The following is a 25,017-nucleotide window of genomic DNA, read 5'->3' as shown; positions in this document are numbered from 1 at the left end:
CGAAATAGAGAGATTTCGATTGAATTCGAAAATAAAACAATCGAAAAACGGATTAAATCGTGTAATTGTAATACCGCGCGATATTAATGGAGTTTCTTTTTATAATTACAAGTCAAATCGCTAGGCGAGTGTCAGTGACCAGTTAAATTTGCTCCTCAGACAGGTCGTTACCGTCTGAACGACTAATCGCATAGAACTCAATGAACTCGACGAAAACACGCCGAAGGGCACACAGAGAAGAAGAAAGAAGAGACAGCTAGCGAACTGTGCTCGCAGCAACAGCTCGCGCATGATTGGAAATTAGATTAGTCACGTTGAAGCGGCTTTCAACGAGCCTGGTCGTCGGCTGCCCATTGTTACGTGGTTGAACTTCCAGCTACCATATGCATCGCACTGTGAGCAGGAAAAGAAATACACTATCTATATTGCACCCTTCCGGTGAAAGTAGAAAAATTACCAAGGTAGATTAACGAATTCGAAAAACGTTCCATCACCGTAACGCTGCTATACTTTTCGATTCGCAATACAGTAAAATTCCATTTATTGGAATGAAATTTTAGTTAGAATCCAATTAAACGAATGCCTACCGATTGAATCAAATTATTCCAACTACTATTACATCGATGGAAAATTGTAGGTAATTAAAATTATCGGTGAATTCCTATAATATGAGCCGTTTCATCGCTATACAAGTCCTTTTATAAAACTGCGAACGCGTTCCCAAACGACTTCGAAATTAACTTCGACACCGCGCGATAATTATCTAGAAATGTGATCGATTCGAAAACGAAAGAGCCATCTAATTTTTTAATACAATTTTCCAATACCGTGGAACTATGTTCCGCGGCAGAAACTCTAAAGTGGAAGAAGTTTAACAAGGAACTTCGGTTCGCCGTAGAAACAGCGTGCGGACCAATAGCGAAAAACCGATCGAGTGCAGGATAACGGATCAGAGAGAACGGGAAGAGGGTGAAAAGCTGGAAGAACGGAAACTCTTGTGGAGGAGAAACAACCTGGAAAAGCGGCGTAATGCGCAGTAAATTGGGGCCACCGTGTGTTGCCGATGTACCACAAATCTTAGACGCGAGGGTTCGCGGCAAGTTACGGTTTCCCGGGTTAGCTGGAAAAGCCAGAGAGAAAGAGGTGGGAAAACAGAAGCGCGGGTGGTTGTCGGTTGAGACGGAACGAGGTTGTTTGGCCGGTTGCTGGTGAACGACGCGACGTTGAGCTGGCGCACTTCCGCTACCAGCTGCACGGAACATCTCTCAACTACGACGTCGACGAACGCCACAGTTGCATGTATTCCTTATCGCCGCGACGCTTTGAATCGAACACGATGGGTTGATGCGGAGTTTGGCACGAATTTAAAGGTGGCTTATCTGGACCGCGTGTTTGTTGTTTGGCTTCCCTGGAACTTTCGAAGAACACTTTGCGATATTGATCGAGGAACAACTGGAAGGTATCGTTTCGGTCGGTAAAGGCGATCGTACGAGTTCGTAGATCTCCGAAACATCTTTTCTTAACCTCTTCTACGTTTTACGGAAATGTTTAAATACGAGTAAATAATACATCGATTCAGTTTCTGCACAGATATACTCTACTTGAAAGGATTACTTTTCGTATATCTATGATTTTTATACTCGCCCTTTATGTTCCTACATTTCCCTTCAACGTTTGCCTTATAGTCGATCTTCGTCGCCATGTTATAGGTACGTTGATCGCGAATGTTTATGGATTTACTGTATAAAGAATATAGAGACGAAACATAATATTTCGATGAAGCGATATCGGTATTTCAGGGATCCTCGTTGAAATAATATCTGAACGTTTTTCAGAATCGCACAACCAATTGAATCGTGTAGTGTCGTGAATAAATGGAAGATAGAAACGTGCGTTGTTCGAAACGGTCACGTCATGCCCATTTTTAGCTCTTTATCTACCCCTTGCCATTTTTCCCCGAGCGTTATTTCCGTTTCATGACGAAATCAAAGACGTTGCCAAAGCTGTCTGAGCCGTCGACCGCACACCGCACAATGCCGCAGATTTTGATTTATCTATCGCGCGAGTTTCCGTGTGCGTCGGTGAGCGAACGGAATGGACGAGAACGAGTTCTCCTTCGAGCGTTCGAAGGGTGAGATCCGCGATACGACGTCGAAGGAGAACGAAGGGCAAAACAGTGGAAATACAGTGACTATGGTTACGCGCGGATTAGGTGCACCGAAGTGTGTGATAACTCGAAGGAATAGAGAGAAACTGTTCTCTCGTTCCTAGCCCTGGTTTGCTCCTTATTCGACCCCTCGCAACTCGAAATCGCTCTCGAGACTGCCGCTCGTTAATGCTCGGTTTCGACGTGTGTGCAGCACGCGTTCCGAAACTTCGGCTTGGTTGCGCAACCAACCAAATCTCCACCCTTTTTACCTGTGGACTCGTGCATGGAATACGAACCACGTGCGTTGCGTGTCGCAACTAATAATTCACGAAAGAATATGAAACGTTTTATATCGGTTTGATAACAGAAAACATCTGCTCTACTAAAACGATATTAGGATAAACAAGAAAACGATAAAACGCGCCCCGATATTTCCCACAAATTACAATTGAAATTACGATTCTTCCTGCTTGTCTCTACTATCCAGCCAATCGTCTGTCGCGATATTCTTCCAAATATTTAACCACAGTTAACCCCGTAACGCGTGTTTGTTCTTTAATTGCAGCACGGCTCCGACAAACACACTCTCGCCGATTCTTCCCGCAACGATATCACTTCACACGCGGTTTCTCCTAAATCGATTAACAGACGAGTTAATTCTCAATGTGGCATGGCGTGTTTCGTACACAGAACTGGTCTTCTAAGTAGCTACGACCGATGTCAACCCGCTGGTCCGTTTCCTAAGGGTCTTTCGAGGGGGTTGAAGGGACGATCCTCACCGGCGATAGTAAAATGTAACAGGCCGGCCAGTGTACACATCTCAACCGACTACCTCCATCCTTGTTATTAAACACACCGTGTTTGCTTTCCGATAAATGTTTCAACGGTCAACCCGTAAGCGCGGCCGCTGTGCTGCGGTTTCGCTCGACCGGATATGCAGTGCGTCGATCTGCGTCGTCCCCCCTTTGCTACCAGCAAAACCACCGCTTCAAAACCCACCCCCGCCCGCGTCCGCGTTGTTGCGCGACCTTCCACTCGTGTATCCACATTCGACGATAACTATTTTTGCGTGGCATCCACTCGTCGAGAATCGGACGGATTGATTTCGATACGATCCGAAACTCGTTTTATTGAAAGTTAAATAAGCGATTGCGGATGGAATATTTTTTAAACGTGACGATATCTAATTGCTGAGAATCGGAGAAGCTAATCTTTTGACAAGTCAAAGAGAAGCGAAATTACGCTATAATTCCTTTGATATTTTATATCCGTTCTTTCCACCACTTAGAATTTAGACGAAATTTTCTTCTGCATGTCCAAAGTACGATAATTCGTTACTCGAACATAGTTTCTAGCAAACAAGAAATATTTTATATACGCTAATAAAACGCAAAGTTAATCCGAGAATAGTTGCGAACTTTGTAAATACGTTTAAAAACCAAAAACAACGGCGATTGTTCGAATCGTCCGAGATTCAACATTGACAGGAATCAGAAAGCTGTACGATATGGTATCTGGACTAGCGGAAAGTATTTTCTTCTTACCAATTATCCGTACGCAACAAAGCAAAAGCGTCGATTGCCTTTTCCCTTGACTCTGGCCACAGGCTTTTCGTCGTTAGCCAGTCGAAACTCACGTTCGACTCGAAAGCTGTAATTTTTCAGGGGCTCGGTGAACACGGTCTCGCTCACGTGCAACGCGTAAATATTCGCGCGCGTTCCTCCGTGAGGAGCCTTAATTGGCACAAGGACAGAGACCGAGAGCCTGTGGACAGGTCGCCGGTTTGGAATCGGCGCGCGCTGAAATCGTAAATACCTTGGCACTCACCTATATTTCGCGCCGCGACGGTACAACCGCTGGTTAGGAGCCACGCAAACACCAGGCCACTGAGTAGACCTTTCCGTCGACCCTTGCGGCACTCCATCGTGAAGTTCCGAGCTCCGACTACGCCTGCAAACAAAACAACCGGCATCGTTAGAGGGTGAGAGTAATTGCTACCGCGAGCGTTACACCGACCGCACGGCAACGCGATTTTTCATTACGCCCGAACATTTTTCGCGTAGAAACATCTGGACTGGTCGGTGGTACGATTCAGGGGTTAAATTCGTGTCTTGTAGGTTTAGCGAATAAAGAGCGTGTCAAAGGCGTGTTCGAATTCCAAACTTTTAGCTCTTAGAATTTCAAGTTTTAAGCTTCGAGTCGTTTAGTTGGAAATTACAATCTTCTTAATTTTATGTTTCGTATTTCCTGAAATATTCATTTAGTATTTCATGCGTGAGATTAGAATCGATAAGCTGGATAAACGCGCGGAGGCTTCCCTAAATTCCCTCGATCCATCGAGGATGATCGCGCCCATCTGCTCGGATAACGCGCTGCGTGTTTACGCGCGTCCCACACACATCGCGCCCGCTTTTTTTTCCGCCGAGCTTTAAGCTCGATGTCAGTCGCATTCTCGCGAAATCCCTTTGTCGCGCGGCATTACCGAAGGAAAACATGTTATCCGTGCGATTTCGCGCCTAATCCAGCTAACGCACCTGCTCTCCTATCGCCGATGAAATTCGTAACGATGACGGCGTCTCGTCGCGTGGATTTTTTTTTACGTGAAAATGGGTTTGCCACTACTACGCTTACACGAAACTTTGGCTGAAGCGTTCGAGCGACAAATTTCACGGACGTACAGCGTTCTCTCTCGTTCTCCTATTATCGACTCCATCTTCCAAAATCGACAACAACTGCTACGAAGCGTAGCCTATATACGATGGAGAGAAAGTTGCAACGCTGTTGTCGGTGAAACGGTATAGATCAGCTTAATTCAGAGAGAACGAACGGAATAAATGCGTTCGAAGAGGAAAGGGTTGCGTGCTTGCTCCTGTTCACGGGACCAACTACTCTCGAGCGTTAGGCGCGTGAACCTCGAGCCGAACGTTGCTCTGCGCCACCGTGAATATGGGTTAACGAAGGCAAAAAAGGAAAACAATTTTCGCATCAGCGTTTCGGCATTTAGCAGGCACCACACAATGGGACGTCGGCGGATGAAAACATTCGAGGCCAACGGCGAGAGAAACGAGGAGAAAGAATATAGAAAACGAAACGAAACGGAGCAGCGGTCAAAGAGAAAAAGGGCTCCGAAAAACAGAGGGACGGAAATAGAACGCGGCAACGCCAATACCGTGTTTCCCTCCCCGCACGTTTTCACAGACTGCACAACCGGAATCCTAGCAGAAACTCCCGAACTATTTATTTCCGTTCGACATCGCGCCGCTTATGTTTTCGTTCTCGTTTTTTCTGACCGCGCGAAATCCGACCACGTGACGATTACCTTCTTCGTGTACTTTTTTGTCAATCTTTGATAATTTATATATCCTACGGATTATTTATTCGTTCGATTAATTTTTTACCCACATTTAACGAACTGTCGAATCAGTTGAAGTGACCAGTTATATCGATGCAAATACTTTTCGTAACGTTAACGTTTACGTTCATCGAAACGGAAACATAATTATACGTATAATAGTAGTGGGTATAGTACGAATATGTCGTGGACAGATAGTTTGTATAATGGAATTTCCTCCACTACCCATGATTTTTCGTCAACATAATAGAAGTCTAGCTCCAGCTATGCGAATTCAATTAGCGAAAGTTCATTTAATCACCGACTAAAATTTCAATCAAATAAACGAAGTTCTACTATGCCCACTCGCTCTAATTTTCGTTAACTACGTACGAAACATTTAGGTACAATCAAAGCCCGGTGGCTCTACTGTTAAGCTAACAACATTCCCAAACGCCTCTAACTCGATCTTCGAGCCAATCATCGTTCCCACATCCGTCACTGGACACCCACCGTACAGTATTACCTTGATTTACATGAGACCGCGTTACGATGCAGTTCGCAAGCGGAGCACGATCCCGTGGAAGTGTTCAAAGGTACTAACGACCGGGATACCTGGAGCAGTGCCAGCAGTCGAGTAACACGCCGCAGCTACGAGCGCAACCAGGAGCGCGTGAATTTTTCCAACGAGCCTAATTAAGTCGCGTGGCAGTCTCGCAGTACCCTTGCCACCCTTTTGTTTTCCTTTCGAACTTTGCCGTGTCTGCGCACCGGCTCGCTGGACAACGTGCACCACAGTCTCCCTCCTCTCTGTCTCTTTCCCGTTACCGTTGCTGTTCAATGGCGGTTAATACGAGTTGGCAGGATAAACGTACAATCGCGGAGTACCGTAATTATCGCGGAAACGTCAGTAAACTGCCGGAGTAACAATGATAAGTAGAAGAGAGTGGCGGTCTTCGGGTTGCGCGTCTAAGCGTGCGCACGCACGCGATGCACATGTCCGACGCATTACGCATAATTAATCCAACGATGCTTATCTCTTCTAACCTGAGTATCCGCGTGCGTTCGCGTTCGCCGCGTGAATAGAACCGACCGCGCGCGATTCTCCTTTCATCGCCGGTATACGAGGTAGCTCCGCCGCACGCACGCTCTCTATACCGCGTCATCGATCCTCGTATTCTTTCTCGTCTTCGTTCCCTGTCTGTTTATGCGCCGATGAATCCAGGTTTTCTCGCTGGTTCGCCGCGAAACGCGAGGCACTAACCGTACCTCGATTCGCGTTGATTAGTCGTGTCAAGAGCGTGTCGTTTCAGCCCGTATGAATATGGGATGTAGAATTTGGAATAATAACTCTGGTATAGATTATTCATAGAGTAGTTGGTAATAATTCTGCCTAGGTTTTTTGTCTGCTAATAAACGGTGTCGTTGAAAGATCACAGGTACAGCAAGATTAAACGAGACAGTTTGTAATTTTAAGGCCGCTCTTAATAAGCAGGCCGCAAAATACAATAAAACGTTTCCCACATCCACCGGCGATAATTCACAAGAGAAGAGCTGCCGTGAAACCCTTACGCTGGCATAGTAAAACGTAGGGAACGCGCGTTTAGTGCGGCTGGTTATTGACTCGAAACAGAAAAATTCCGAATTCGCGAGCACCCGCGCTTTACTCCGCGAAACGTTATTGTTTACTCAGGCGGTCCCAAGCTAATTACATTCCCACGTACGCGTGTATTTGTACGAGCGTAACGATAATTGCGATAAACTCGATGACAACGTGATTTCCATCTCTCGAAAGTTCGCGGCGCGCGCGTATTCCGGCCTATCCGATATATGTACAATTGGCTACGCGCTGCTGGGCGCACACCGTAATCTCTGGGGCGGCTGATTTTTCCCTCGACTGAATACGATTCCTTGAAAACCACCGCCGGAACCAGTCGCTGGCTCTCTGTATTTTTGAAGATCGGTAATCGAGTCCTCCGTAGACCGGCCTCGCTCGCGGAACGCATTCCCGCGGCTTACAGCGCGCAGAAATTCTAAGAATCCGCCGGCGCTTATCGAATCGTCGAATCGGTTCGCTCCGCTTCGATTCTCGGCTCGATCTCCGCGAAAGAAGCTAGAGAGGAAGCTTATTTTTAGAACTGTTTCCTCGATGATGCAAGAACGGTAATGAAATAGCGAATTAAGATTACTTAAGCCCACTTAAGAAGGTAGAAGAGTCGAGTAAAAATATTTATTAGTCGGCCGTGTAACCCTAACCCGTGAAACCGTGAGTCATACAATGTACATATTTCTAACCCTTCGTTATCCGCTGCTAATTAACCACTAGCAATTTTGCTATGACTAGACAGGCATCCATCCCCTTTCCTAAGGAATAAATCAACCTAACCCTAACCTAATCACTGTGCGAGTCGCATAATTATTATTATTATACTATCGGGCCAAAGGAACAAAATATTCGAAGGAGAAATATAAAACGATAAACAGATCATCGAATAAAACGCGCCACTGGTCTACGACAAAACTGACGATTATTTCGCGAGATCGTGGAAGGTAGAAAATCGGAACGAGTTCGTCGGCGGACCGCTAAAACGCGGGACGATGGGAGGCAATCGCGATAACACGGCTGATCGGGCGCGATTCGGGATAATTCGGGAGGCCACTTAAAATCGTTTCGAGGCCGGTTTGCCCCAAGGGGTGAATGGCGAACGAACCACGATAACTAGGCCGGTTTGTCCCCTGTCGGTCGTTCCGGCGCGATTTCGCGACGTTTTCGAGCACGAAACGCGTTAATCGTCGGCCGGACCCTCCGCGAGACGAATCAGGCGTACGGAAGCTCCGTGTTCCAGACGCGAAACTGCCGCTGCAACTGGGGGGCGCGATCGACGCGAAATTATTTGTTGAAAATCACATTATCCAATGAACACGTGGGGCCTCCAGTCGTCCGCGTACCCGTCGGATTTGCAGGTTTCAATTTTACACCCAGACGCATTTTAATGCGGCCGCGGAAACCCCGAACGCAATCGCCATTCCCCGGTGCAATTAAAAATAATTGCGTATTCGCGTGCTACGCGAATTGCCGCTGGCTCGCGGAACCACAGCTCTGCTTGCAGGCTAGGCGTTAGCGTGGCACCGGCTCGCGCTTGCCTGATGAGTTTTGTTTCGTCGATGGACGATGCGCTGCGAGCTTGATTAGCCAGTTATTTCCTGCCTATGGGATTCGTGCGTAGCTTGAAAGGATCGAAATAATCGACGGTTTGTTGCAGGCTGTGCGTGCTCTTGAAATTGTTTGATGGATTTTGAGTGTATTGTTAAATAGAGGCCGTATAATAAATCGACGAGATCTGCATTGCTTGTTACGTTGGGATACTGTTCATTGTTAGATCGAACGACCCACGTTGTTCGAAATATTTGCCTAACGAGCGAAGGACACCGCCTCGTGTTTCCACGCCGCAATAGAGGCAATTAATCGGATTTTCAGGCAGTTCCGCGTTTAACGACAGTCGCTTAAAAGCAGAAACCGTACGAATCGCCGCCGTGGTCAACGTAGCGTTCGTTTCTCCTTTCCCTCTATCTTCTTGTTTATTCATTCGCGTCGAACGGAACGGTCATGCGGTCATGGAAGTCATAATGTCCCCGCAAACGTAAGAATTACGGATCATGGCATGCGCCGCAGACGTAAAAATTGCGCGGTTCGCGTTGCTTGATTTTGTTTCGACTCGGGGTTGCAAGCGAATCGTTCTCGCCATCCCTCTTTTTCTTTTTCCCGGCGTACAGCCGCAAAGAAACCAGTACGCGTGCATGCGTGGTGCGTGCACCGACACAAAAGCTCCGCAGCTTTGTTAGCCGCATGCAACTCCGCGTATTACAACAATTACTCCTTTGAATCAGTCGCCTCCCCGGCTGGTCCCGATTGTTCGCCGTCCCGATTTTCCACTCTGCCACTTTGAAACAGACGCTGTCGAGACCTTTGCGCGACTTTGTCCCCTTTTACACGACGACAACCGAATACAGAAAAATCAACATATGCTCGCGACGAACAATCATATTCATTAACCAATACACGTGTTTCGTATACAATGCGCTACCAGCTACAGCGTTTATACTATACTAATGAAAACGGAGCGAGAGCAGTTCTCCGATTCGTAATTTACCTCCAAGGATACTAGATCGTGATTTACGAAAAATCAATTACGGTAGACCACCGGTTCCGTTTTATCCGATCATGAAAGTTAGAAGGTCAACCCGATTGACTCCACTTTTGCGAATTCTTCGAGTTCACTGCCTAGAAATGTAATTACTGTTCGATTTCTAAAAGAATGTACGGCCCACTCCTATTAATTTATTTATGGAAAGACAGTTGCATAAATTTCGATGCGAAATTGAAAAAATAACGTTCATAATGTCTTCGGTGTTTGTACTTTGTAATTTATCAAGTTGATCAGTATGGTTTTTGAGCGGCTCGTATGATGTAACAACCAACGAATGATAATTGATTTATACTTTCGAATTAACCGACTATTCATTTACTCGACCAGTGGTTCAGCCTTACAGAGGCTGGAGGTGCGCTGCATAAATAATGTGCAATAAGTAAAAGCGAGGATCGTATTAACCGTCGCTTACAAAAAGAAGCTGATTCCGAATCAACTGGCAAAACACCAGCCTTTCACCACATTCGCGACACATCGTCAGCTTTGCGGCAGCGTAAATCGCGGTACAACCAGAAGAAGGCTTTTCTATCGCGTAAATGGAACGCGTGTCTTTCCGTCGACGACGCCGACGTTCCCCGTTGCCGTGCTCGGCGTAACGTCTTCCTTTTGCTGCATCATGGCATGCATGCACGTCACGGAACGCGAGCTGCCAGCCGCGCACGTGCACCGCGGCGGAAAGCCGCGAGAGGACAATTGGAAACGGGGTCACGTCAGAGGACAAGATGGAGCGGAATAAAAAGGAGTTCCCCGACGGGATGTGTTGCGGTTAAATTTTATTTTCGCATAGAAAACCTGCCGAGATCGCTGCTACTGTATCTGGCTGCGGGAAGAACGAACGTTTACCGTTCCAGGCAACGACGGTACGATCGATCTTGTCCATTTCTTTCGATAGAATCATGGTAATCGTTCGTAGACCGATCCTCGCGAGGATAACGCGTTTCTGGATTGAGTTCGTGAAATTTTGATCAACGTCTATTTCCGGTGTGCTGTCACGAAGATCAGAGCAGCCAGAGACGAAGAGAGAGAGAGAGAGAGTAGAGTAGAACGAAGTAAGAGGCAGAAGGAAAGAGAAATTCTCTTACAGATTGGCGGACAAGGAACGGAAAACGAGCAGGGTAGAGGGCGTAGCGCGGCATTTGAGTGGCACGGGGAAGCGACACGATGGAATTTCAGAAATTGCGCTTGACATTTTCACGTGCATCGCTATATACCCGTTCCTCCGCGGCACACCAACCCCTTGCAATCCCTCCCAGTATCTGCACCTTCGTTGCAGCTTTCTATTTTCACCCGTGGAGGCGTCGACAATGCCTGCCTTCCTTCTAGTCGATCGTTTCGCAAGGAAACACCCTGGAATTTATCGGCCCAGATACTAACAGACACCGAGAATATTGGAAAAATTAGCCGTCCATAGATATGGTGTATCGTGTATGGGAATGTACTGAATTAGGATAGCAAACAAGATAACAAATTTTAGGATACGCGAATAGTAGAATCGGCGAATATTTTTCATATGAGCCGATTCTTTTCTAGCACGCGGGTCGATCCACCCTTCCATGCTGCTCTGTTCCCTTTTACCCGATTACTTGGCTCCGTTGGAGCGCGCGATCCTTTCACCGGGAAGTTCGGGGAGGAAATCGACAGCCTGAAAATACGATCGCCAGGATCCAAGAGAAAGGAAAAAATTTAGTGGTCGACAAGCTAGCGACCGGTTCTCGTTCCAAACATCTTCCGACTCGTACGTATAAGAAATCAGATGTTACTGCAGGTAGCAGAGATGAAAACTGCGAAGTGCTGCACTCGATTATCGAAGCGGAGTGTTTCTGACTTGGACAGAACGTGACCTTTTTTTTTTATTATTTTTCTACCATAGTACAATCCCAAACTTGTGATATTACATGGAACTGTTCGATTTCACAAATCGGCGCGACATTTCTCCCGCGAAACGAATGGACTCGACGGATCGAGGTAGTTTCGGCAAATCTTGCGGAATTTTTCCACCAGAACCTTCAGGAGAATATCCTTTTCATGGTGCTCGCGGCTACGTTTCGAGAGACGAGCGTTTCAACACGGTGCACCGAAAATGCTAGCAGACGAGGCGGAAGCTCGCTAAAAAACCGAGAGAAAGCGTCGATTTGTTTCGCAATCCGCGTCATGCGGCGCAAATAGGCGGCCGAGAGGGTCGCGAGAGGACGGCTGTAAAATACTTACCAGCGAATACCGTGAAACGCTGATAATTTCAAAGAGGACCAACGGCACAGAAGAAACGAGCGAGTGAAAAGGGTAAAAAGAACGGGGAAGACGGAAAAGGGGAAAAGACGAGGAGGACGTGCAACGTAGCGAAAGACCGTTCTCACTGTCAATGGCGGAATGCCTGAAGTTCCGGAGTGGTCGAGCGTGGCGCATCGTCGAGAAAAATAAATAGAATCGAGTAGTCCGCGCGGAAAGAGAACGGAACAAAGAAACAATTAAAAGAACACACGGGGGCGTTTCTAACTTGCGAGACAAAATAATTAAATTCACTGCCACCGCTGACGAGTCTGTCGTCCCGCGGCACACTCTTTTTTGGCTCATTAAACACGACGTCTTTTCTCTCTGTGCCGCTGTACAAGTATGGCCGATAAGAGAAAGAAATAAAGTGATAAAATTATTAATAAAAATTGCACGGTATAAGGACCGCTCGAGAATGTTCAGCGCCGAGGGAAAACGCTTTCGAATTGACACAAACGACGAGGATGAATCGCTATATGGCCTCGGTATTACGGAAAATATTACCGGAGAGGCAGAGAAATGGGACGAAAAAGGGTGGGGGTAACGATTGTATTATTCGGCCCCTTTTAGAAAATTCTGCCCGATCTTCGTGTTCCGAGTACGCGATCCCGGCTTTCGGCTCTACCTTTATGGAACGAGGGCTCACTTTTCACTTAAGAACGCCAAGGGTTGGCCTCCCCTTTCTTCCCTTCTCTCTCTCTCGTTCTCTCTCTCTCTCTCTCTCTCTCTCTCTCTCTCTCTAACTGCATGGCATTATTCGTTATTACCGCGTGCGTGATGCGAGCAGGGCAAAACGGTATCGCCGATAAATCTCAGGGAACAAACCGGAGAGACCAGCCAGATAAAGTCTGGCTGGATATACGAGCGTACGAGAGCAACAATCTCACTCCGTCTCTCTTTTCTCGTGGTTCTCGTGACTGGAGGGTTCTTCGTCTTCTGCCGTTTCTCTGGTCCAGTTCACCCCCGGCTATAAGATTTCCGTCGGGACAGCAGCCAGCGGAAGAGCACGGAGGCCTACGCGGAGTTAGACGCGGTGGAAGGAGCTCGAAGTACTTCCGAGATAGAAAAGAAGCGACTTCAGTGACTTTGCCGCGGGTTTGCTCCGGCGGCGACGAGAATAACGCGCGTTAAGCCACCTTCGACCTCCTATTTCTCGTCGTCCAACTCCCGACTCTCGTCGATCCGCCACGTCTCAGGCCCTTTGAAAAATGTACTCGCTTCCACCACCTACCGCGTTCAGCCGCCTGTTCCACGCTCTATACTCCGCTTTATGCGCTTTTCCTCTTGTTTATCCCCTTTGCCGGATTTTACCATTTTCAAAGTAACGACAAACTCTTCGATCTTAAGAGACACCGATGACATACCGAACGGTAATCTCGATTAGATCCACGATAGATTACCACAAATCTCTTCTAAATGGAAAGAGGGTGACGCGAACCCTATTTAGGGGGTCTATTTCCAATTGCCAGCATTCTCGATCGCGTTCTGCCGCTAAGCTATTCGTGGGTTGGCCCGTATGAATAGGAACAACGTCGAAACGGGCCTCTGCGAATTCCGGGCTTCCGCGCGATAAATCCTCCGGAGCAACGTCTATTCCGCGTTACATCTAATGATTCCGGTTCGCTGGCTCCCTCTTGTTCCGCGCGCGACATTAACCCCGTCGACATTATATGGCGTGTCTGAATGGCAGTAACGATTCCCTTAAAACAATTTATGCGCATTGATTAATAGGATAAAGCTCTCGAGAGTCGTGGGCCCGAGAAGGGAACCTGGCCGAGGAAGCGAGCCGAGGGGAAGAGGACGTCGGAGGTCTCGCAGCCACGGGGAGACGATAGGGCGAGATATCGAGTACACGCAGCGCGAAATGCAAGGGACCGTGAAGCCATCAATTTAAATGTGCATTGGCGCCGGATCGGTCGTCGAGAGGCTTAAATTCGGCAGAACGAAACGGTTCCCGTTCTTCGCGGAGTGGAAGAAAAGGGCCGGTAGGTATTGCCGGGAATACGAGGAGCTTTTAATCCACCTTGCCGACTCTTCGATACGATTAATCCCAGGCGCGGAGAACAGGGAATTTATTATAGGCTCCGCCTCCTCGAAACCGTGCGGGCGGCCCTGTATCTCAGCTCGCAAAACGAACTGCTCTCAAATATTTTTCTCCCGCTTTTTCTCCTTATTAAGGACGGATTTTCGACTGGAGGGACACGGAACATTTCCTATTCGCTTACCTCGCGCGCGGAAGATTCAGAACGGAGGATTACGTCGCAAAGGGTTTCGCTCTCGGCTCGTGTTCAACGAGCATCGAACGAGTGTCTTTAAAATTAAATTATCCAACGTGAATACCAACTTCTAATTCTTCGTCTTTATGATATGGAACTGGTTCACCGTACGATATAAGGTATTGTTACGTCGGGCGACACTCTACCTAGACCAGGCCACACACCGCGGGCAAGATGGGAACCAGATGTCCGCTCATCCTTACTGTGTACCCTCGATAGTCTTAAGGAGCCGTCATAAATCTCAGGAATTTGCTAACTTCCTTCAGACCGAACAAACATCTTTTTACTGAATCGTTTCTAAAGCTTATTGTTTACTACGGGAAGACACGGGGAAGTTAGTTTTTCTCACGGATGACACTTCCCACTAGCAACTCTCTATCCAACTTTCTTTTATCCAATCAGAAGCAACGTCTACTGCCCTCACTTTCCTAACCAAAATTGTCATCAACAAATTCGATTGTCCCTTGCGTTAGACACACACCCATCGCTAGCTTTCCTCCGACACAGCATCGTCACTTTACCTTACTTATTCTTTATCGTTAGAATAGTCAACACGTGATTATCGGACTTCTATCCTTAAATCAATCACCTACTTAACTTGTACATACGCATCGATGTAATTATCTCCTTTACAAAGTTGTTGGAATAAACATTAATTTATACCTGTTAATTCAGTGTAACCTCGATTGAACCACCCCTATTATCGTAACAGAAATCAGGGGATCGATCATTTCGTGGCGTCGATTATCTAATCGTAACGGGAATTTACGACTGCCGTTGATGTGCTTTCTCGCGATCGCGTCTTTCCGCGAATGGTCGACACAGGTATTCTTGTTTCTTCCGTCAAGGAATAATTAAATTTTAGCGAATATTCCGGACACTGTGAAGACGAATCGTTATTTTTAATTTTCTGCCGCGCTTCACATTCCTCGGTTTTTCACGCTACGACTGGTGTAACGATATTTTTGTCACACAGGAAATTGGAACGTTCTTCCGAGATCTTGTAAATACCAGACAACACCGCGATGTCTGAATATCTCGGATCGAATTCCTGGCGGATCTCTCAGATGCACGGAGAACCTAACCTGGCCCGTATTTCCGAAAACAATGATCCGCTGTATTGCGGTTACGAGCAAGAGAGCGCGATACACTCGATACACGGTAACCGGGGAAAACCAGTAATGTGTACACGGCACGGTTCCGTGAACACACAGAGTTGCGGGGGCGTATGAAAGCTCCGAAAAGCAGAACTGCATTACGGGCCTGCAACGGCGGCGGTGTCAGCGCAGATGCATTAACTCCGCTCACACGTTCAAGCGCGAGCGCAAACACACGCCGACAGATCTTGTACAGCGTTTCTTTCGACCGCGATCCGCTAATCCGTTTCGACTGTCTCGTTTCGCGTCGATAAATCGACTAATTATTCCGCCGACTCGCTCGTCCCCGATGCCTCTTCCTTCGCGTCTTTTTTCTTTTCGATATCCTCTTGCTCGGCGAGAATTTGTTATTGGTCGCGACCGATAGTTCGTACTTTTACTTGCTCCCTCCTACGTTTCGATCAGTCGAGCTTGATCACCGAGGTTGTTTAAGATTCTTCAAGATCGTATCAGATTTCAATTAACCCCATGGTATAAGGGATTCCACGAATCGCTTCCAACGCTCGTATTTGGCCACAAGGGCAGATTAGATGAAATCGTACCATTCTCCTAACCATGGCACGTAATTAAAAGCCAAAATATCAGAGACTCGTATACGACGCGGAAGAACGTAGGGGAAGGAAGATATAGAAAGAAGAATTTTCATCTAGATGCAGCGACGCGCAAAGTGCAGCATCTCCGGTGCCTTTAATGAAACGATCTTATCCCTCGTCGTATATATTCGTCCCTGAGGTTCCGTACACCCTCGTTCCCCGTCGGAGGGAGCGACGTTAGATCGGAGATAAGATACGACAGAAACGCGCGTATCGAATCGTGTCGAACAAATAATTCGGCAAAGTTGTTTCGGTCAACTACAAAGAGAACGCGAGTCGGAACGAAGGAGGGTGAACGAGCGAAGGTCAAAGGGAGAAAACGAGAAGAGACGACGTGGAAGAGTAGAGTGAGTATGGTACACGTCGGGAACGTAGTAGGGTTATTAATTTTGGGACGATGGCAGTGGCGTAACAAAGCCATCTGGCGTAATGGGTTTCTGCTCGAGCCGATTACAAGCTCGTGAGTGGAAAAGAAAGAAACTAAAGCGCACCAGTACCGCGTAGATTAACTCTCATGAACGTGGACAAAATTTCATAAACGCAATTATATATCTAATCCGACATCTAATATCTCTCTGAACGATCAATGGCAGCAAACTCGTACAGTTATTGTCGAAGAAGAAAATTGGTATCAATATTCGATCGAAAAAATGCGTTTATCTGTGTAATCTCGCGAGATTACGGTGTATCAGGCGCGAGATTCCGATTTCGTTTCTATTTCGAGGTACTCCGGGCGCCTCGTTATGCGTTCTGATTTCACGGACTGCTAGGAGCCAGATCGCTGAAAGAAATTCAACGTTGGCGATCGAGAACCTATCGAGGCGATTATAACGCGGCGGCACAGCAGATGCGATTCGTGTTCCAGCGATTCGATCGTCGATAGTAATTCATGCCCATTTCTGCGGTCCACGGACGGGTTGCGGTTTTGATTTGCAACCGGTAAATGGAATCACGCATCTTCGATGGCGTCTGAGTCCGTAATCGAGACGAGCATCGGGGAAACGCGATGATCCTTCTGTTCCACGGCGTCGAGAATCGACTCGCGTTGCATCCTGTCCCCGCGAATCGTCTAAAAGAAACAGGAAGCCGTGTAATCAAATCAATTTCGCGCCCCGTGTGCTACACAGCCTCTTTTTGCAGCCTCCAATCGATCCATGCCCTTCTACTGTTTTATTTTTTACACTGCCGCTTCTCTTTGACTAAAAATAAGACGTTGGAATGGAAAAAACGAATTTATACGTTGACTCACGAACACATGTATCTAAACATTATGGAAAACTTTCGTATCTATATCGCGTGTGTTATATACGACGTTTCGAAATTTTATTAACATCGTAACAAGACAGGGGCTGCTATCGAGGCCGAAAGTAGAAAAGAACAGTATGCTTTCGCTTCTTGCAATTACGCGTTATTTGGTTACACGATCCAAAGTGTCTATTACGACATGGTCGCTCGACGTCGTCTTTCCTTGTCCTCCGTGATGCTAGGAAGACGAGAAACGATCACAGCGTGAGAAGGGTATTTTTCATAAACTGCTATCGAGGAGAACAAGTTTCGTGAGGTGATAAATATTCAGTGGACTCGGCTAGATTATTCTTCGGCTTCTTGTTCGGTAATGGTGTCGTGATTGACATGTAAATCATAGAATATCTTTTTATACTTCCCACCATGGGACACCATTAAGTCTCTTCGCTCCTCGGCCAACCAACCAACGTTGCTTCGTAGTTACCGATCGAGCAATAAACGTCCTTCGTACACGGTATAAATAATCATTGATACGACGATAGGCCAGTCATAATTAAGTAAACCGGTGATATACTCGAAAATCGTAAAATGTGGTAATTTATGCCACCTAGAGAGACATAAACTCATCTCGGGAAGGAAAGGTAGGCGAGAGTAGATTCTCTTACGATTACAAGCGCGTTGTTTAGATTTTTATTACACGGTAATCCTGTTTAATACTTTCGTTTAAAAATTCCATTAGTATCTGCTAGCTATACAAAAACGATAAAGGAGAAGATTAACTATCGGAAGACGATAAATCTTTCAAAATTTCTCTCGTGGAGAAATCACGGGGGTGAAGAAGCAAAAGTGGGTATCAGAAGAGAGTTGGAACGCCAGGGTGGAGGCTGGGAAAGCAGAGGCCGGTAAACGCGAAGTAACCAGGGACCACCGACCACTTTGCGTAATTACCAGCTACCCGACCAGGACCGTAGTATTTAATCGGGCTAAAGTGCAGACCCACACTCCCTTTCTCTCTCTTTCCACTTCTCTTTTTCACTTTCTACCTTTGCGATACGTCTCTTCTCGTCCATCTTCCATCGCGAATCTCTGCCTTTTCTCTCTCATCCATGCGACTTTTTCGTTGATGTAGTACGCACACCCCGAAAAAAAGCGGGAAGGTCGAAACGCGGTGTAGCGTAAGGACGGATCCTCGTTCGTTCGGGGATGCCCAAATATTTGAGCGGTAAAATGATATTTCCCCATTTGGCAATTCGTGTGGCCCGGGACGACGATTCCGGAGGATGAGAACATAGGAATTTTGGCGGAACCGGAAGCATTCTTTTCTTTACTCGAGATTCGACTCCATCAAAAATTCTCTTCCCCTTTTCACGATCCCTTTCACGCAGCTCGTTCCCTTCGTTGTGTAAAGAGATACGAACGAAGGGACTCGCGATCCACCTACGATTCTTTTTCTCGCTTCCTGCCACTGTAAAAGTCGCCGAGAGAATAGGTTCGGTAATTTGCGAGAGGCGGTCGAAAGGGAACACGAAAAGAAATTTCGAGGTTCGGAGCACTTTCGAGACCGAGGAGCTGGTAACAACGTTCGTAATTGGTTCCAGGGACGGAAGCAATTTCCCTATTGGACCGGGGATGATCGGCGATTACAAGGACGGTCGAAAAACGTTCGTCCAGAGTTCGTGACGTTCCTTCGCGAAGAAAAATTCTAGGAAAAAGGAAAGGTGCCACGAATGGAAAGAGCGTCTCGCATGGTGATAGGGGGAAACCGGGTTTCCCGCTCTGCTGGCTAGATTAAAACCGTAATTACGAGAAGAATGGCTCGCTAAGAAATAGTCATTGAACATAGCCAACGGTCAGCCAAGAAAATTACAATTATTTCACCGCGGAGACGTTCTTCAGAGTCGCCACCTTTGTTCGTTCTTTTCATTCCCTTGTATTCTTTCGGTTTTACGTTCTATCTTTGTTAATCACGCCTCGTCCTCGTGTCCAAATCCAACTGCCGCTTAAAGATTTACCTCGGTAAAAATGTCCTCTATATTTTCCTCTGCCTACGAACAACGAATTCGAGATCGAGGTTCTCTCGGCTCGCTCCATTTCTCCTTCCTTTCCCCTCCGTTCAGCCTTACTCGTTTCTCCTCCGATTCCGTACAGTCTTCATTGCATTTTCATGTCTTCGGGTGTTCCATTTCTCGCGCGTCACCCTCATATTTATGCAACGAACCCCGTTGTTGAACCACAATCCTAGATTTTATACGGCGTAATTGTTCGGGATCACGGGAACCACGAGTCGATGATTCACCGTTCGACTCGAGCCAAAGAAAACAAGCAAACGTCTCCTTCTATTTTTCCAAGGGGAGAACCGTTCCAAAGATTCAATTTGCCCACGATGCTTTTGCTATTAAAGGGAGGAATTTCCAGAAGTCGCAAGTCGCGACCAAAGGGAAGAAAGATAGATGGATGGATGGATGGATGGTATTTAATTTTTCAAGAGGCGGTCGAAATTTCCAGGACCGTTGAAAATTCGCGAAGTCGTAACCCGTCACGAAAGGGATGAGAAATTCGAGCTCACGTTCCTGCGCTCTCTTTTTCTCACCAGAGAAACCTCCTCCACCTCCTGGCGGCGCTTCCACTGTCATCGGCGAAGCCTTCATCGCATTTTCATGTCGCCGCGTGCACCGTTGCTTGCGCGCGGTTCCCTCATATTTATGCAACGGTTGCACGACCGGACACGGATCTCGCCAGGGAAATGTTTTCCGCGCTCGTTTTTCTCGGCGAAAAACGCTCGCCGCCATCCTCGTTCAAAGGCGGCTTCCGCGTTTACGCGCTCGGCCTTAGTTTAAAATTCAGGTGCGAAAAAAAGAGGTGGAGGACCCACTCGGTCGGTCCCGCTCCTCTTTCGCTTTCTCTCCCGTTCTTTCACATTCTCGTCCATCGTCGCGTCTTTCTTTCTCTCGTTGTGATTTCCAGATAGATCGTACGTGTTACGAATGGTACGTGTGCGCGTATCGCGACAAACTCAGAGGGCGATGCTAGCCATTTTTTTCGCCACCGATGGTAGCGTAATATATCAATTCGTTTAAAAAAAGGGAAAGGAAAGGGGAGAAAAAACGGATTGGATTACTTCGATAGAGAAGCGTGACGCTCCTTTTTTAATGGACGCCGAATATCCAGGATGTTCGAAATGTTTAAGAGAGTTTGAAAGAGGTCCCGAATAGTGGTCTCGCGGGTGGTAAAAATCGTCAGAAGTGCATCTTCGGAGACAGCTTTATCCGGTGCACATGTTTACGATAGACGGCATGACGAATCGGCTATTTTCGAGCGAGACACGTACCCTTAAGGGCACTTCTCTTTCTTTAGGGCGCGCTTTTAGGAGTGCGTTAAGCAGTCCGGTTAAAAGAGTCCGAGCCAAATGAATGTACGGTTAGAGTCTCCATTACCTCGACTAATAGGGACACGTGACCCATTCAGTCCGGAGAATTTCGGTACAATAGACGATCGGTTTTCTGGAGTTTTTCTCCACCGATGGTTCGGGTATCTGGGACTGGTTAACTCGGAGATAAACCGAAAATAACTCGAACGAAGATAACGCCGCGAGTTTTCGAAACTTATGCGACTTTTATACTTTCGGTCGTCCAGCTTTTCTCCTATTTCTCAGACGTAGAAGTGAAGAAAACGACGTATTCCGAACAATTCGCATTTACAATCGTTGGTTCAGCCGGCGCCGCGTTTTTCATGGTTCACCGGGGCGGGCTGCGATCGATCGCCGAGAGTGGAACGAATAAAAGCGCGCGCGTACACGAACATCGTATCCCGATGGCTCGCCTATATTCCAAACGTATCGGGAAAACTAAGCAATAGCAGACGGCAGAAGGAACGAGATCGTTCTACGTAACTCAAGCTCCGATGTCAGCTATACATGAAACTCAATCACATTTTTTAGCATCTTCGTCGGATCGTTTATTACGCGCACGGGTGCGTAATATTCCATGGAAACGATCAACTATTCGGCGCGAGAAGGCAACGTGTACAGGCAGACAGAGAAGAAGAGGAAGGCCGAACGAGTATACTCTGCATTACCCTGTGTGCACTAATACGAATTCTCCGCTATCAAGTATCGTCCAAAAATTGTCCGAAGGAATTCGATATTCGTGAAATATCGCCTAGGCGACTGTGGCGAACCGTACGCGTGTTCGTCGAAGCCGCACCGAATGCAGCGGCAGTTATTCACATCCTATAATCTTCGATACGCGCGTTTTCCCGCAGCAAACATTACGACTCAATATCTATTTGGAAATTCATTAACATAGAAAAATGCTCGACAAACGAAAAAAGAAAAAGAAAAAGAGGCGAAAAGAAGATAGAAGGATAACCGTCTTTGATCGGTGTATCCGACTCGTCGATTTTCTGCTTCCTCCATTCCCTTTTCTGTTCTTCTTGTTCACCGTGTCTTTATGTATATCGTTCTCACCGACGCTTTCTCCCTGCCCTACTGGCTCTGCATCGTGCACGTTCACGGTCTCGCTCGTTGAATAGATTAAACGAATACACGTCGGTAAGCCGGCGTAACGTCGTTCGTGGATTCGAACGTGAATTTCAACCGTGAAAATATGCCCGCGCTCTTTGTAAGTACAGAGGCCGAGACGCGGAGGCAGGATAATCCGCCGAAACGAACAAACTCGTTTCCAACCGCTTCTTCCGACCCTCTACACACCACTCGACATAATGCTAGATTATGGTTAGAGGTTGGTCTGCTACTCCTCCTCTTCTCGTTCTTTCGTCGAGGCTGCCGCTCCACTTCGTTCCTCTTCTCTACGCTTTCGATCGCACCTCAGACTCGCGTTCTCGACCATCTTCGAATATTCCAAGATCTACCCTTTAGACGTCGACCGTGTATCAAATTTAGCAGGATCGAGAATTTTGCCAACTATATGATTCGCAGAGAGAAATAACGCCGTGAGAGGCGAAATTGATGACACTGTGAAGCGTTTGTAGATCGCAGGTTGAACGAGTGGAACGTGGCAGCCTTGGATTCCGTCAGCTCCGGCGAGGATGGCTGTTTGAACAGCCTGTTTCGAACTCGATGAACGTTCGAGAAACAGAACGTGTAGTATGAGTAAACAGCAGCTTCTGCGGCTAAGGATACACGTACCTTAATTTCGCTTGCTCCGTCAATACTAAATTTTATTCAAGACTATCTAAGACGCTTCGAGAGTTCCTTTATCGTTATAACAATGTCATCTTTCACGCGTATATCGACGACATAACACTTAAGGAAAGACAATATTATCTAGAATTTAATTACACCCTTTACAACTTTCCGACCCTGTCTACTTTTGCGAAATTGAACCATCAATTTCGTTGAAGGCAGCGTTGATTAATAACACCCTTCGCACGGTAGCTGCGAACAAAGGGGGTGGTCCTGTAACTTGAAGGGGTGACAATTTCCGGCACTCAAGATCTCGGTGAGTAATTTGCAATGGAACAGGTCAAAGTCTATCGTGTTTTCGTGGCACGGAGCGAAAACGTTTCGAAAAACGTAAAACCACGCGAACCTTCGACACAGGCGGCAGCCTCGTCGAATCGAGCAACGACGCGTCAAAATTGATTTTCGACCGATTGCGCCGCATTGACCTCTGACTTCATTAAGCACGGCCGCGCCTCGCGTTTCGAATTAATTATACATTCGGTTTTCGCCCGGCGGCCCCGCATCGCGAGAGATAATACACCTTCGGCGCTGCGCTTTTGCGCGTATTTTCCTGAAATTGACCGGAGGTCAGCCGCGTTCTATATGGCAGCGATAGACAAGATCGGCGAGATCGATTCGCTTCCTGGTTCTCTTGTTCGCGAAACCAGCTACCGTGCAATCATTAAGTCCTCCCAAACCAGCCAACCCATTTAGCTGCTCCGCGTTACACCAGCTTCGCCTATATGTACTATGATTTCAATAGAGAAGTCAAATTTTCGTGCATTCGAATTACAATTTCGAGTTATTTTTGACCCTTTCATGCACGTTGTTGCGGATCAGCAACGCTGTACTTTGAATCGTTATTAATTAAACGAACCAACTTATTCTGAAATTTAGTGCTACGTGTCTTCCGCAAAGAGATAAAAAGTATTATGCTTATACGAGATCAATACATTTCTTCAATAGAGATAATGAAACTTCGATTCAGAAATTATTTACAATCCCAAGTTATCTTTAGCGCTTTGTAGTTTAAGATCTAACTAAGTAATTAAACGATAAAATAAAACTGTTCCAAATCCTATCGCGTTTTGTCTTTCTTACAAACAGATAACGGACAATGTGTCTCTATTATCGATGACAAATATAGCCTGAGGAGCATTCGGTCCTTAATAGAAATAATCATAGAATAATAACTATTTTCTCCGCGTTGCTTAAATCACCGATGCAAGTACATGAATAAAGCTAGATAACGCGATAAGATCTATCAATAAATCCAAGCAGTAACCTATACGAGGAAACAAGGCTTCCCTATCGGTTCGAAGCATCGATCCTCATATCCTTGCAACACTTCCCACGCGTTAGCAACGGCGTGCTATGCAGAAATGTTACAGTCCATGCAAGGAAAGATAGGCAGGGGAAAAAAAGGCGGGCGTCCTTAACGACGTCCGACGAACAGCCATAAAAAGACCATGTACGTATATAAAGTGGACTTTGCGACTTCCGCGATCTCGAACACCACCATCTCACGTGCCTACTAATCCGCAAAGGTAGCGAGCTCCGTTTCACGGTAGTTAGCGCGCGTCGCGATACGCGCACGTCCAAGACGTGCGATCCTACCAATTATTAATAGTTGGCCGTATATCGGTACTCGTTCGCCTTATACCGTGGTCGGTGGCGCGAAATTTCCAGTGCCTCGTAATGCTTCCGAGTGAACGCAACTCGTCTATATATACACACGTATACCCGAACCATTAATTACAACTCATTAGGAGAGCAACTGCCATCCGTCCCTAGCAGCCTGTGAATCACTCTTAATCGTTTCATCTACAGTTCAACTACGATGACTACTGTTGTCGACCCCGACTCGTGATCGCTATAGCTTCTCACGAATGTATTTCGACATTTAGCGTCGAAAAATTTCTGTAGATATATATTGCGTATTGCACGAGTCGTTCACAAGCTGCTCATCAATTCCACGAAATAAATTTCATAAAAACATTTTTTTTTCATTTAAAATTATTTATGCTATTTAATGCGAAACCGATGATCTTTTCGGAAGCGGAATGGATCGATTTGGCTTTTGAGAGGATCGTATAAAACATTTTGAAATTTCGTTAATTTCATTTTTACCGCTGCGATGGCATTCGTTGTTACGTAAAAGTCAGATATTTAGTAGAAATATATATTTACGATATATGTGCAAGTGTTCGAATACTTTCGTGAGCCACTGTATCTCCTTCTCTTTCCGTGGTATAACCATAAGCGGTAGTTGCGCTTTTTATTGTGTCCATGTACGTAATGTGTGTTTCTCTTTGTTCTTTTGTGTTTCATTTTGTTGCAACCTCTTTGTGAAGTAGCGAGTGTATGAGGGGAGTAAAAATTGGAGTGAGGTAACCGGGAGTTCACGGATTATTGCCACTTAAGCGAGCAACGCTAATCGATGTGACGAATCGCCTCGAGTTACGCCCGCTCCGCTGCTTATTGCTTCGTTAGGGAAACCGATCGCGGGTAATGTATCGTGTCGCCGCGAATTGATCGGCGATCCCGTCCTTTATAATTAAGTTATCGCGGCAGCAACCCGGCAGCGGTCCTCAAACGTATGTTTACC

At 46.6% G+C, this 25,017-nt stretch overlaps 1 protein-coding gene across 6 annotated transcripts in view; it reads right to left on the bottom strand.

The window, feature by feature from the left end:
* Positions 1 to 25,017, bottom strand: part of LOC117157963 (latrophilin Cirl) — a 364,233-nt gene that overhangs the window by 226,391 nt on the left and 112,825 nt on the right. For all 6 annotated transcript variants that reach the window (XM_076620304.1, XM_076620305.1, XM_033336387.2 and 3 more), the window contains one exon: positions 3,977 to 4,099. In XM_076620304.1, coding sequence (XP_076476419.1) covers positions 3,977 to 4,073 — 97 coding nt within the window. In that variant the 5' untranslated portion in view covers positions 4,074 to 4,099. The remainder of the gene's footprint in view (positions 1 to 3,976; positions 4,100 to 25,017) is intronic.

Source organism: Bombus vancouverensis, chromosome 7 (genome assembly GCF_051014615.1).
Source record: "Bombus vancouverensis nearcticus chromosome 7, iyBomVanc1_principal, whole genome shotgun sequence".
In the NCBI taxonomy this organism is placed as follows: domain Eukaryota; kingdom Metazoa; phylum Arthropoda; class Insecta; order Hymenoptera; family Apidae; genus Bombus; species Bombus vancouverensis.
This window is presented reverse-complemented; position numbering and strand designations above follow the sequence as displayed.